This window comes from Notothenia rossii (genome assembly GCF_949606895.1).
Source record: "Notothenia rossii genome assembly, chromosome: 9".
Classification (NCBI taxonomy): Eukaryota; Metazoa; Chordata; class Actinopteri; order Perciformes; family Nototheniidae; genus Notothenia; species Notothenia rossii.
In genome coordinates, this window is record NC_136907.1 from 8,620,841 (window position 1) to 8,635,840 (window position 15,000).

General features: G+C 42.4%; 1 protein-coding gene across 2 annotated transcripts in view; it reads left to right on the forward strand.

The window, feature by feature from the left end:
• Positions 1-15,000, forward strand: part of tiam1a (TIAM Rac1 associated GEF 1a) — a 64,124-nt gene that overhangs the window by 17,727 nt on the left and 31,397 nt on the right. For both annotated transcript variants that reach the window (XM_079649851.1, XM_079649850.1), the window contains exons 2-9: positions 1,107-1,212; positions 2,667-3,322; positions 4,350-4,633; positions 6,020-6,292; positions 6,380-6,611; positions 7,271-7,443; positions 7,910-8,134; positions 12,075-12,260. In XM_079649851.1, the coding sequence (XP_079505977.1) occupies positions 2,674-3,322; positions 4,350-4,633; positions 6,020-6,292; positions 6,380-6,611; positions 7,271-7,443; positions 7,910-8,134; positions 12,075-12,260 (2,022 nt within the window). In that variant the 5' untranslated portion in view covers positions 1,107-1,212; positions 2,667-2,673. The remainder of the gene's footprint in view (positions 1-1,106; positions 1,213-2,666; positions 3,323-4,349; positions 4,634-6,019; positions 6,293-6,379; positions 6,612-7,270; positions 7,444-7,909; positions 8,135-12,074; positions 12,261-15,000) is intronic.

The window sequence follows — 15,000 nt, forward strand, 5'->3', positions numbered from 1 at the left end:
TACAATTCTCCTTTTCTCTTTTGCTCTTTCCCTTTCTTATTTTCAAGGCAGGGAAATATTCTCTTTTCCATTATTCTCCTGCTTATAGGCTTATCAGAACCGAACACATCTGACACGAGTGTTTGCTGTATACTGCCAGGGGGCGTGGTCTGAATGCAGCCGACCGAGAAGGATCATCAGTGATATCTTCGTACAAACTAGAATTATTTTATCTTTTTGTGAACTGAAATGATGTGCAACACTACACACAGCGCTTAAACGTGCATACCTTCACACTATACATAGCCTACTATGGAAATCCTGGTCTACTCTAAGCAGCTCAGGGCTGGTATTAGGGGAAATTAGGTCGTGTTGGCAAGGATCGTTTAATTGAGTCTTAAGCCGAAAATCATTCACCATAGCTGCTTTCATGTTCTGTCATTTTACCAAAAGCGTGTGTGTGTGTGTGTGTGTGTGTGTGTGTGTGTGTGTGTGTGTGTGTGTGTGTGTGTGTGTGTGTGTGTGTGTGTGGGGGTGTGTGTGTGTGTGTGTGTGTGTGTGTGTGTGTGTGTGTGTGTGTGTGTGTGTGTGTGTGTGTTCAAATCTCCTCGTCTGCCGGGTGTTAATACAAAATGATTTGTGCACATGCCCGTACATGCCTGCATGGTTTCGGGTTGGCAATGAGTTTCAGTGTGACTTTCTAAGAAATTGCGGTTGCTTGTGAGATTGATCTCCCCTCAGGCTCAGATAATGCCTCTGCACTTTGTTTCTGATGATCTGCGACTGATGTTTATGTGTGTATTTAAATGAGTGTGCTTTTAACTTTCCACACCGCATCATCTTAACTCCAAGCTTACTGACCACCACAGTGTCCTTTATTCCCTTTCATCCTGCCCCCTGTCTCCTCTCCTATAGACTCCCTCTCCAGTGCGTTTCACAGCTTTCCTTTCAACTTGACTTCACCCGCTTTATGTGACGTATACCTGGTAGATCCTCTGCAGTGGTTTCAGAACTACCTTCCCCTTCCCGTCTCCTCTCTCCTCCCCTGTGTGCGTTTGAAACATCAGGTCACTTTGAAGTTGTGAGAGCTCCACTGAAACACTTCTCTCTCTTCTTGTTCCTCTCAGGGCAAGTTGACACCGGCATTTGAGGATGTGCGGAGGATCATGCGGTCGGTGAGAGATGACACCGAGCTGATGTGGAGAAGCTAGTTATGCGGCTGCTTAACCACAGGTAACCACAGTTTGTACACTTTGCTCTCTTATTACTGATAATTCAGTTTAATATTCAATATTCCATCCCTCACATGCTTATGTATATATAATAACTTGCTTTATATTTTGTTTTTGTTATTGTTAATTTGTTAATTCAACATGTATATTTTTTACTTTTTTGTTTATTTCCAGTCTTTTTCATTTGTATTGCACAATGCCATGTCTGTTATGCTGCTGCAACACAAACAATTCCCAAATTGGGCTCAATAAAGTATTATCTTATCTTATTTTAAATGCACACTAACAATAATGATGTTCTTTTGGATTGTACCGGTTTGTTGGAATACTTTTAATTGAGTTTTGATTCTCAATACAAGACAAAACGATGTGTTAGAGAATATGTTTGTCAGTGTCTCTGCAGTTGGAGCCCACACTGAGAACCTGATGGTGTGGGTTTGACGAGGTGTGACTCACAGAGGACCGGCTGATCTGAAAGCAGTTGACTCAGCAGCTCCATGTGCTTATATAACAGAGGGCATGAGGCGGTGCAGGATGCTCCGATAACTCTATCATCAGCACTACGCAGTTTCAAACTGATTTCTTTGATCATTTTAACTGTTTTGGCAGTACATGAATAATTTGAGCACCACTGAAGGAGAAAAGTGCTTGCAAAAAGGATTAGGCATCAAAGCAATAGATGCTACTGCACAGTTTCCAATACTTTATTCATCAACATTTGACTTAAATTGAAATATAGCTAAACGACAAAAAAGGAGTTTGGGCATTTCAAAGTTGAGAGGTCTTTGTTAAATGAGACAACACCAGAAAACCCTTAGGAAGTGTTAGCTGTGTTTATGCTCCAATTACATTTTTAATTAACTTTATTGCCTCTGTGTAACCTCGCGCGAGGGTGTTGTACTAAGCACAATATCAAACATTAAGGTCAGTTAACATAAAGCTGGCAGAACTTCCCCTTTACCTGTCGTACACTTCTGCCGTACCACTGTTAACTAATGGAGCAGCAAATGTTACCCTCTCATCCAGCACAGAGATTTTCAACAACAAACGTGAGAGAGTGTACAAGCCAATGCCATTAGAGGGCATGGCCTTCAGTTTGATAATGGATTCAAAGCAGAGGGTCTCTCAGTAATAAAACAAAAGCCTTTGTATACAAACTGAAAGGAACCCAAATCTCACTGTAAACCACACGATTAGACACACAGCCTTTCTCCATCTGGTACAAACACTTTTACACCAGTGGTATCGATGCCCTGGAGGCTTAACGTACATATATAGCCCTCTTACTTAGTTTTGTTATTAGCTGAGGTGATCGATGTGCCAGTTAATGAAAACAGATGTCAACAGATTTGGTCCACAGTAGAACTAAAACACTTACTTTTAAAATGACAAAAACTAGTCATAGGGCAAAATGGTAACATTCCTAAGATTTTTATGCTTTATTCTCAACTCCAGTTGAATCATGGGAAACGTCGAAAGTCAGAATGGGGACAATGGTTTCTACGGCAACGCGTCGGGACACATCTCCCGCAAACAGACGTCCAGGTCACTCCGGCTCCCCAACAAGCAGCCAATCACGCGTCGTTCCCGGCTCTCTTCTTCAGTGAAACAGGAACACAGAAACTCTGACGCCTCAACCCGCTCCTCCAGCACCCCCAGCATCCCACAATCCTTAGCAGAGAACGGACTGGAGCCTTTCAACGCAACCGATGCACTCGAAGAGTTCGGCATCAACCCTCACTGGATACAGCGCGTCGCTATGACGATGAGGCCGGAGTCCTATCAACACGATGACGACAACTTGGCCACGCCGACTCCTGAAACCTCGGAGGCGGACACCGTCGCTCAGGACGGAGGGGAGGACTCCACGGGGGAGGGGGAGGTACTTGGGGAGGAAACGTACCTACAGCGAATGACTGAGGGTCCCCGGGAGGGAGGGAGTTTCAAGAAGAAGCGGTCCAAGTCGGCGGACATGTGGAGAGAAGACAGCCTGGAGTTCTCTATGTCGGACCTGAGCCAGGAGCATCTGACCAGCACTGAGGAGATCATAGATGGAGGAGAGGAAGAGGAGGAGGAGGAGGAGCAGTTTGCATGTCCAAGAGGCAATGCAGGTGAGGATGGTGAACACTCACACAGTCGATTAACCTCACAGAATACAAATCAAATGTTCTCATGTAGTATTTCACTTTTTTTTGTGACAAAGACTAAAAACAAACGTGCTTTCTCCATTAAGTTCCAGCCGAAATCCTAAATTAACCAACTTTAATAAATACAGTAGACAGAAAAGTTTCTAAAATGTTAACTCAGTATATGTATTTTTTATATATATATATTTTTTTACTGATGGTTGATACAAATGTTCTCATAGTGCATGTGGATATACTGTATGTGTGCAGGGGTGTTAGCTTGATTTGACTCGCATTACAAGTGATGAGGGGGAAGGTGGGACAAATTGAACAGAGACACTCTGACACAATTTCAGAAAAACCTACTGATTTAAGGTTAGCTGCCATCCATCAAATTCAGGAGTTCAGTTGATCACATGATTGTTAGCTTAACCGGCGCTGTGCAGGGGATCAACGCAACAGTAGGCAGCAGCTGGTAACTGCTGCTGTAAGTGCTGCACCAGGGGGCAAGCCATCTCAGAGTAATGGAAGGGCTTGCTACGCACACACACACGCACACGCACACACACACACACACACACACACACACACACACACACACACACACACACACACACACACACACACACACACACACACACACACACACACACACACACACACACACACACACACACACACAGACAACATTCATACAAAATCAAACACTGAGAAAAAGGTAATTTACACGTCAAATGTGAGAAAGAAATCTGAAACTGACAGTAATCAGAAAACACTTACCATACCTTGCTCTCAAACACACACACACACACACACACACACACACACACACACACACACACACACACACACACACACACACACACACACACACACACACACACACACACACACACACACACACACACACACACACACACACACACACACACACACACACACACACACACACACACACACACACAAACACATTTGCACACTGCCCTGCAATAACCACCTGTGTGTGTTCCAGGCGCAGCTGAAAGGGCATCGTCTCTGGACCATCTGTGCAGCCAGCAGAGTCCCGGCCTCAGGGGGCAGAGGAGCCGCTACGCTAAGAGCCGTCGGGAGGCCCAGTGCGATGGAGATGAAGAAGGGGAGGGGTTGATGTCTCCAGCTGAAGAAGATGGTGGCGGGTACGGAGCATTCACGCTCCCCTGCCGACGCTCCCACTGCCTCTCAGAGGGCCTGGGGGGGCTCGGCATGCCGTCTGCACCGTGCCCGGCTTTCCAGGGTCGGCGTGCACAAACGACTCAGGTTAGATCACTTTTTATACATTTAGGAAACATTTAACAACATGAATCAGTTTAAAAGTGTACTTCTCTGTGGTATACTGGCTCTTCTGTCTCTCCTTTATACATGCATAGCCCTTAAAATAGATTGATAGAGCACTTTGTTTACCAGTTGTATCCAGGAAGTTCATGGGGTTCACAGACATGACAGAGGACAAAAATTTACATTTTGTTGACAACCATAGACGTTTCCTGTGTGTGCTCATGCTGTGCAGTTGTGTGTATGTGCATGTTGTATGCACATCCAAGTGAGTGTGTATATTTGTGTAGCGGGGAAAGGGATTACAAGGATTCAGATGAGAGTTGCTGTGGGGCTACTTGTCCATGTTGGCCTGGTTTCTCCGTTCCCCCTCCGGAAATTAAAGCATGAAAGCATAATACCTTTCATGCCCCTTTCAATAACCATACACAGGGTCCTAACACGCATACATATACACACAGAGACATGTTGAACATACTTTTTTACGGTCTTACAAAAGCAGGTTCAACCAGAGGATAAAGAAAGAAGCAAGTCAGTGGATCACCAAGAAGCCAAATAATAAGAGAAGCCATGTGCAAAAAACGAAACTACCATCCCTAGAATGAAGATTGGTCGTGTTCTCCCTGTAGTTATCATGTGTCATTGATTAAAGTTGCTTAATCAGAAGTAAGTGCTAAAATAGCAACCCAGGCTTTTCTTTATAACTCATTCCCAGAACCCCCAAGCATCCTTGGATCACAAAGCACCCTAAGTGTTTATTATAAATTCATCTAGCCAGGCTTAGGGGGTTTATAGACCGGATAAAAATAGACTGATAACACAGCAAAACAAAGAGAAAAAGAACAGAGGGACTTTGTTTAAAGAAAAGTGTGAAAGCAGAGAGCGAGAAAGCTTTTTCTGAGCAGCAATGCATGCCAAAACATGTGCACCAACTAGGGCTGCTCGATTAATCGTATTTTAATCGCAATTACAATTATGGCTTGCAACGATTACGAAAACAACGTAATCGAAATAAAACGATTATTTTTGTATTATTACTTTTTTTTTCTCAGTTGAATTATACTTAAAGTTCAGGGTAATCAACTGTTAAAAACATACTGTTCAAAAAAAATGTTTTCAAAGTAAATGGATAATCGTTTTTAATAATCGTGATATCAATTATTGACCCAAATAATCGAGATTATGATTTTTGCCATCATCGAGCAGCCCTAGCACCAACCCACATACAAACACGCACAAATGTAAACCAAGAGAACATTTGTGTAGCTTAAACCGTGTTGTAGCTTTCCAAATATATCAGTTTCTGTCAAAGCAATTATAATCTGTAATTAAATCTGTTCTGTTTCTTTTTTGTTTGTTTCTGGCTCACAGGACATCTCGGGTGTTTTGGGTGAGGGAAGTGAGTATGGGGACAGTGGCATCGACGGCGTCACCACGGAGATAGACGGGTATGGAGAGTTGGTGTCCCGGCGCTGTAAGGCCATGTCGGCATCCTTCTCCGTGTACTCTGCTACCGAAAGCAGCGTTTTCAACGGCAGCGACAGCGGCAGCAGCAGCGCAGGAGGAGGAGAGGGACGAGGCGGCGAGGGAGGGAGGGGAGGAGTTTATGAGAATTACCGAAAGGAGCTGGACAATCAAGCCTGGGTTAGTCAATTAGCACATGTCTGTCTTTATTAATGACACATCCAACATGTTGCTTATCACTCATACTGTCAATCATTCCCTCCTCAGACACATCAGGGTAGGGACTGCACGGAGGAGGGCGGGTCCGCTGTTAGCGATGAGCGCAGCAGCGGCACACTCAGCAGTGCATATCCATCGGACGCTCTGATTGGCTGTGCACAAGGCACAGTCAGAAAAGCAGGGGCTCTGGCCGTGAAGAACTTCTTGGTTCATAAGAAAAACAAGAAGGTGGAACCTGCAACGAGGCGCAAGTGGAAACACTACTGGGTTTCTCTGAAAGGTGTGCATAGCTCTCGTATTTTTAGGTTTATAAACTTATTTTAAATGTGTTTTTTTGATAAGGTCATGCAGCAGTATGTCACTTTCAGATAAACATCGTCTTAACCTGACCCAAACCCTGTCTCACGCTCTCTCTCCTGTTAAGGCTGTAATCACATCAGACTTCACACAGCCCATGCCCTTGCTTGTCACCTCTACCGTCCTCTCTCAGCCTCTTCTGTGTGGCCTTCCATTTCCTCTCCCGGGCCTCATCACAATTTAATTTTACGGCCGCACCCGTGTCGAATCCAATCTCATCCTTGTTAAATGCATGAGATACAGCATTTGAAGTGGCCTTTCTGCAAGCTTCCTGTCCTCATCCACCCCCCTAATGATAAATAAATCAGACTGTCTAATGCTAGCAGAGAGCCCATGCTTCTGATTAGTCTGCCTAAATACCAATTAAGGAGTAAATGCATTATAAGCACAAAGGGACAGCATTTTTTGTGGTTATTTGGTAGTCTGTATTTTTCACACATTTCATATTTGTAAATTACTGCAACGTAGTGCTGAAAAGCCTTGTCTTTTGTAAGTGGTTCCCATGTAATTGAACAAAATCGTAAATACAGTACCTAATAGAATATTTGTAAGCCTTCCATTTTTTTTTCTTTGTTCTTTTAGGCTGCACACTTTTCCTGTACGAGTCAGACTGTCGCTCTGGGATCGACCACAACAGCGTTCCCAAACATGCACTGTGGGTGGAGAACAGCATCGTCCAGGCCGTGCCTGAACATCCCAAAAAAGACTTTGTTTTCTGCCTCAGCAACGCAGTGGGAGACGCCTTTCTCTTCCAGGTGAGAGACACACTGGTATTTAAAACACGAGGCATAATCATGCACTTCCTTTAAAAACAAGGGGGGAAGGGACGTTTTCTACTCACACATACATAACTGTGTGTGTGCGATTTTGTGTGTGTGTGTGGCACAGAAGTACATGACATTTAGACATGTGTGGGATGAGCCGGGCCAGTGTCCATGTGTTTGTTTAATGTGTGACATGTTTAAAGGCCACACTGTCATAGTGTGACAGTGATCCACCACAGTGACCATTGTGTCATACTAAAATGTGTCTATTTATATGCATGGCAGCTGTCAACAGTGACATTCAATCAATGAACGAAGAGATATGTATTAAGATAATGAGATTATAGTGACCACCTTCTCCAAGGTTAATAATGGGAATACTACTTCAATTCTTTTAGCGGTCATTTATTTTTATTTCTACGACTTATTCAATGTACATTTTTCCATTTCCCGTCAGACGTCAGGCCAGACGGAGCTGGAGAACTGGATCACGGCGATCCACTCTGCGTGCGCCGCGGCTCTGGCCCGGCAGCACCACAGAGAGGACACAGTGAGACTGCTGCGAACAGAGATCCGCAAGTTAGAGCAGAAGATCGACATGGACGAGAAGATGAAGAAGATGGGGGACATGCAGCTGTCGACCGTTACCGACTCCAAGAAGAGGAAGACCATATTGGAGCAGGTACGGAGCAGTGTTCATTTTGGCAGCTGTTTTTGATTTAGTCTTAGTCTTTAGACGAAAAGGGTTATTAGTTTTAGTCACATTTTAGTCATTCCTATCCTTCGTAGTTTTAGTCTAGCTTTAGTCGACGAAAACTCAAAAAGTGTTAGTCTAGTTTTAGTCGACGAAAACTCAAAATGTTTTAGTCTAGTTTTAGTCGATGAAAAATTACATTTTAGTCAACTTTTAGTCAAAATGTGTCTCTATACTCTCTGAACGCTCCGTCCCCGGCAGATCTCTGTGACCGCTGCAGCATGTCTGTTAGGCCCCGCCCCCCGCACACAGATAGACACAGGAGAGGTTTCTCAATACTCAAATTTCCCCTCCTCGACTCCTCGACTCCTCGGTCCTCCGGTAGTGACCCGGAAATGAATTTCAGCGCGCCATTTTGAAGGACATCTAATTTCTCTAAATGCACTTCGAGAACCGGGCATCGAGCATCGAGGAGGCTCTCAGGAGGAGCTCTAACCGAGGAGACACTGATGGGTTCTCCAAGGCTCCTCCACGGATGCATTTCCGGGAACGGTGGAGGCGTGACGCACGGCCGGACTTATCTCAGCCAATGACAGCTCTGCATGCATCCCTTGGATATTATTTTAGTAACTGCTTGAACGGCAACGCGATGTTTACAGTGAGAACAGCTGTGAGGTCCGTGCAGAAAGCAGAGCAGTGTGTATAATATATATCACTCAGTATAACAGGCCTACTCTCTTTATTTGCTTTAGTTTAGTAGATATCTACAAACAAAGAGTCGATATTTTTCTAAGACCATTTAGTGCTTCACATAATAAAATACACAACGGCTTTAGCCTGATTATGCTTTAGGAGCTGTAGGTGTGTGTGGTACAGTGTGTGTGTGTGTGTGTGTGTGTGTGTGTGTGTGTGTGTCTCAGTTGGTTTGGTGTCATATGCTTACTTTTTAATACTTGTACACATTTTGGCCCGTAATTTCAATTCCCCATTTTAGCGACCAGAGAGAAGGGGGGGGGGGGGGGGGGGGGATATATCCAGTCTCTGATTGTGTTACGTTATTATGAGAGTGCTCTCATACTTGTTTGATTCTGACATTGTATATATTTATATAAATATATGTGTGTGTATATGTCCGCATCTGTAGCCTGTTATTGTCTCATTACACCGCACTGTCAATGAATTCAAAGTAAATATATAAGTCGTCATGAACACATCTGTCCATCAGACAGAGGGCCGCTGTGCCTCCTGTCATCATTAATGGACGTCTCTTTAAAATGACCGCTCAGAGGAGAGGAGTTCTCATTTCTCTAACCGCCTGCTGCTTCCACTCCTCTCTCCTCGGTTCCCCTCCTCAGTCCTCCGCTCGCATCTCCTGTGGGCGGCACCAAGTCTCGAGGATAGGAGTCGAGGAAAGGAGTCGAGGAGGGGACATTTGAGTATTGAGAAACCTCTATGGAGATCGCTCTTCTGGAGTGAAGAGAGCGGAAATAATGATATTGCAAGTTAGAAACGTAAGATGCATTTTGACGGACAAGATGGACACTTGAGGGAAAATATGCTGCATTTTGAATGTCCGATAGTCCACCATTAACACCTTAGTCCCGTCTCGTCTCGTCAACGAAAACTAAATATACATTTCATCATAGCTTTCGTTATCAATAATCTATTTTTAGCTCGTCATCGTCTCGTCTTAGTCATGTAAAAAAGGCCGTTGACGAACATTTTTCGTCATAGTTTTCGTTGACGAAATTAACACTGGTACGGAGCAAGGATGGAAAGAGGCAATAGGGAGTTATGACGAATGAACTCTGAAAGTACTCAAATACCTTAAAGCTGCTGTGTAGGAATTAGTCTCTGTGAGAAAAAAGGCTTTTTAGATGTTCTTACTGCAAATGATTCATACTTTATGTCCATGTGATGCTGATATGAACCAGGTTTGTGATCTCATGTGCTGAGCTGAGTGAAAACACCTATGGGGCTTTACAGATGCACACCACTGTACTTTCAAACTGCAGTGTTGCTCTCACTCACTGAAGTCTCTGCACTAAATCATCTTTACTGCATGGCGTCATTCAGACAAAATGTTCTTAAGGACTACTTGCAACGACAGATGTGTTCAAACGTTTCCGGCTGCTGCTCATTTATAAACACCTAGTGCAGCAGAATGCACTCATTAGACATGTTGAAACACATGCAATGCATACATCAGCAGGCAGGTGAAATCACATGCTAATCCTGCCATATTTAATAGCTGTTTTGGATTGGGGATTTTTTTTTGTAGGATTAGATCTCTTTATTATTAGTTGAATGTGACTCGTAGCTTTTACTCCATGCATGTCTGGAGTTGCATGTAAACATTGCAAAATAGCTTAACAATGTGCCCTCGAACAATGGGCCTCCTTGTGGCAAGCCTCTGGGTCTTTGAATGTGTGTGGCATTCAGTTGATAGTCAATAAAAGAGAACAATATTACATACAAAAAGCACCTGGAAGTAGTTATACTCAATCATGCAAAGCGTGTCACGTTTCCGTGAAAACACCGGGTATTTGATTCTCTACTAAAGACACATTAACTTAAATTGTGGAATCAAAGTGAAAAGCCGTTATTATATGAATGTCGGACTTTTTCCAAGATCTTTATCTGGAACCACATTCATTTACAAAATGAGTTTGCGTGAATAGGCCCGGGATGTACGTTTGCATAAAAGACTCAAAGAAAGAGCAGTTGTGTGAAGTCCTGGAACAAATAGGGGAAATAGTGCAAATTAAGTCTAGATTATGTTTCAATTTGAGTGTGTGTGTGTGTTCCACCTCCCACGGACAACACTGTGATACATAGCACACAGCACAGCAGGTCGTGGACTGGTGGGGGTTGTGTTGCTGAGTAATACCTCTCCACAGGGGCTTCAGCACTCCCACATCTCACTCCTCCTGAAATGACCAAATCACCATCTAACAAAGGATGATATCTTATGCAAATAAATATGTATCTCTGTATCCCTGTTGTGATGTTACCTATGATGTCTCTATTTCCAGCTTTTAAGGGTCATTTCATTTCTTTCATTCTTCTTTCTTATTTGATTTTGTATATGTTGCACCTACAGTAGGGCTGTGCAATTAAATCGTATTTTAACCGCAATTACGATTTTGGCCTGCCACAATTACAAAAACAACATAATCGAAAAAAACGATTATTTTTGCTTTGCTAGGTTGTGACAGTGCACTGGAACATATTTGATCTAATACATTTTAGTCTAATTTCTTTTTATTTATCATATTAAATAAGTAAGTTAAGTAGCTTGTGGAAGTGCGCTCCAAAATATTTGTTGATCTTGTTTATTGGTATTTATTATTTTGATATTATTTATTTAAAATGTATTTAATACATTTTTGTATTGGTTTTTCAGTTGAATTATACGTTCAGGGTAATCAACAGTTAAAAAGATACTGTTCAAATTATTATTTGTTTTGTAGTTCAATAAATGGATGTTTTCAAAGTCAATGAATAATCGTATTTAATAATCGTGATATCAATTATTGATCAAAATAATCGTGATTATGATTTTTGCCATAATCAAGCAGCCCTAACCTACAGTACCAGAACAAAATACATTTCGTTTTGCCTTAACAATGACAATACAGTTCTTGATAATTGAACGTTTTATCGTTTGCCAAATCCAGTGCACATTTCCTAAATCTAATCAGGAAAGTTAGTTTTTCCTGCATAACCAGAATCAGAACCAGAACCAGAATCATAATACCTTTATTAGTACCACAGAGGGGAAATGCACATTGTTACAGCAGAAAAGAGCCAAAGACAGCTTAATGTTACCTAAGCATGCATAAAAAAAGATTAAAAAATAAATCATAATAAAAAAGTTACACATTTTCAAAACGCCTCCCTTATTTGATTCTTTCCCTTTTGTTAGATCTTCCTGTGGGAGCAGAACCTGGAGCGGTTTCACATGGATCTGTTTCGCTGTCGGTGCTACCTGGCCAGCCTGCAGGGGGGCGAACCCCCCAACCCCAAACGCCTGCTGGGCTTCGCCTCGCGTCCCACCAAGCTGTCCATGGGACGCCTGGGCATCTTCTCCGTCTCCTCCTTCCATGCACTGGTACGAGAAATTCCCATGCACACACGTGTTTTAGTACTTGTGTGCGACTTCTTATTCTAACTGTCTCACTCACTTGCTGTTATTTGACTCTTAAACCTAATCAGATCTCCTAAATCAAAGCTTTGAATTCGGTTCCAGGTGTATCTTTGTGTTAGAGTGAGAGGTTCCCAACTGGTGACCCTCGACCCCCTCAGCTTGTAGAGTGGGTGTGTTTAGCTGGCAGTTGGAGTGAGCATCTTGTCACATACGCCCACTAAAAGGATTTCTGCTTGTCTGACAAATCTACGAACTAATAGTGATTGCACTGCATGAAGCCTGAGGTTGAAACACACTAAAAGCTTAATGGTGGTTAATTAGGAGCAAGCAGGAACTACAAGGCTAAATAATGAACATCCCAAAGTAGCTTTGCACTCCAGCTGCTATTTTGGACTTTTTTTTGAAAGTTTTAGAAGGCTGAAAATGTTGTCACCGAAAATGGGCCAAAGCTGTGATAAAACCTGCTAATACTAATATAGTAATTAGTTGCCCCTTCTTTCACAGTAGTAGTGGTTGTTTCTTTGAGTTACATGAAGACATTTGAAGTTCTTATTACACAGTGTGTATGTTGTAAAACTCTGTTGGGAATCAGTTTGAACCTTGAAGAAATCCTGATCTCAGCTATATCTTCAAACAGTAAACAAGTTGAAAATCAATAACCTGATCATGTAACGTTTATTTCTAATAACATCTAAAAAAAAGCCTTTTATGAAAATTATAAAATAGCCTCTTTGATGGATGTGTTTCTCCCCGTTAAGGGAACCTGCCTTACACACCTGCACACACAGTGTCACCTGGCACATTCAGATCATTCTCCTCACAAGCTGTTCTCATGTTTGCTGCTTTAAAGCCAAGTCACTGACGACTCAAGGCCATGACGTACTCTCATTGTTACCTCAAGCATTCCTAAGAATGTGCAGAATGAAACGCTGTCATGGAGGGAATGATCTATATGCTGCTGTGCATCATGTGACTTCGCTAAATATCATCCAGGAAAAAACAAGTAAAGAGAAAGAGGAGGAAACAGATCTCTATAGACCAGTTTCAGACAAGCATGACATCAGACACTCCAAACATACACACACATTCACTCAAACACACTGACAACATCAGAGGTTGATAGTGTTTTTTTGTGACTGGTGGATCAATATGAACTCTGTTAGTAAGCTGCCATCCCCGAGGCACTTTCCCACAAACAGGCGTAACACTCTCTGCTCTGTTGACCCCCTCCTTCCTTTTTTTTTTTAACACCCCCACTTTCTTTGTCTCTGATAGCCGACATTCAGAGCCCGACCGTCTTCGAGGCGGTAAAAAACGCTCATGTCTACAGCTACATTATTTCAACACCCTTTTTCCCTTCTCTGTCTTACACCATCTCTGTCTTTCCTCCATCTTCTTTCCCTCTAATTTCACAATCAGATCTTTTTTCGCAAATCCAACAGTTTAATATTACATTAGTCAAATAGCACTCCAAAAAGACACTCTATGCTTTGCTATATCAATGAACTAAATGAAATTGAAATACATTAACATAATAAAGAATAGAACCTGGTAATTTATTAATGAAATACAAAAACTAATTCATATTGCCTCCAGCAAAAGATAACTGTCCTCTCTCTCAACTCTCAGTTTTTTTTACTGCTTTATTCATTATTTCCTACCATTTTTTTTACAAAGCGCAAAGAGACATCGTAATCTGGAACGAAGGAAAAGGCCTCTTGCACGCAGCATACATAAAAAGAATCTTGAAGACAGTTTGACCTATTATGTTGGAAGTGTTTTTGTCTCATAAGCGGTGACTGGCGAGGAAGTCAATAAGCGCACACCCACACAGTACACTATATGCTTGTGCACATACAGTATATATATATGTGCATAAATGCATGTGTGAACCACACAGTGAGACAGGGCCTCCTATAGCCCTTTAGCTCAGTGTGAATTAACCCAGAAATGCCAAGAGTGGTTTCTCTTTGAATGTGTAGTGGGTCACTGAAGGAAAGTGAGAGGTTGAGTGTGGGCCATTAGTATATACTATGCGGTTGAAAATGTGCTTCATGTGTTGAAGTGTTTGCTTGCCTGTGTGTTCATTTGTATGTATGCAAATAAGAAGTGACTCACAGGACAAACAAAGACAGACACTGCTGCCAGTGTACAATACAGATATATAGTCTGGCATTCCCCTTATTTCTTATGGGCTATTCATTTAAAAAGCAGCTCAACTATTTAATCAAATCTAAGTATGATTATCATTTTGAATTTAATATACTCTACTGCACATGTGTCAAACTCAAGGCCCGGGGGCCAAATCAGGCCCTTGGTGGATTTAATTTTGGCCCGCAGGATCATTTCTAATTACTATTAGATCTGGCCCGCTGGTATATTGCACGCACACCTTCACTCCATCCTGAGGGTTTCCTCAGCTCAGAGCCTGAGCCCAAACATTGATGAACTTGCACCCAAGATGAGATGCCAAGTATCTGCTTGAACTAGCATCACAGAGCAGCACACTGAGTTTAATGGATGTTTCCTTCTGCACTTTCTTTCTTGAGACAACAGGACATGTTTTGTTTTTTCTTTGAGGTAAATAGTTTTGTTGAAGCTGTTGTTGGCCTGTGGGAAAATGTAATCATAAGAAATGACTCGGGAAAAGCTGCAGATAGAGCCATAAGAAATGAATGCAACTGATTATTTAATGTTTAATGTT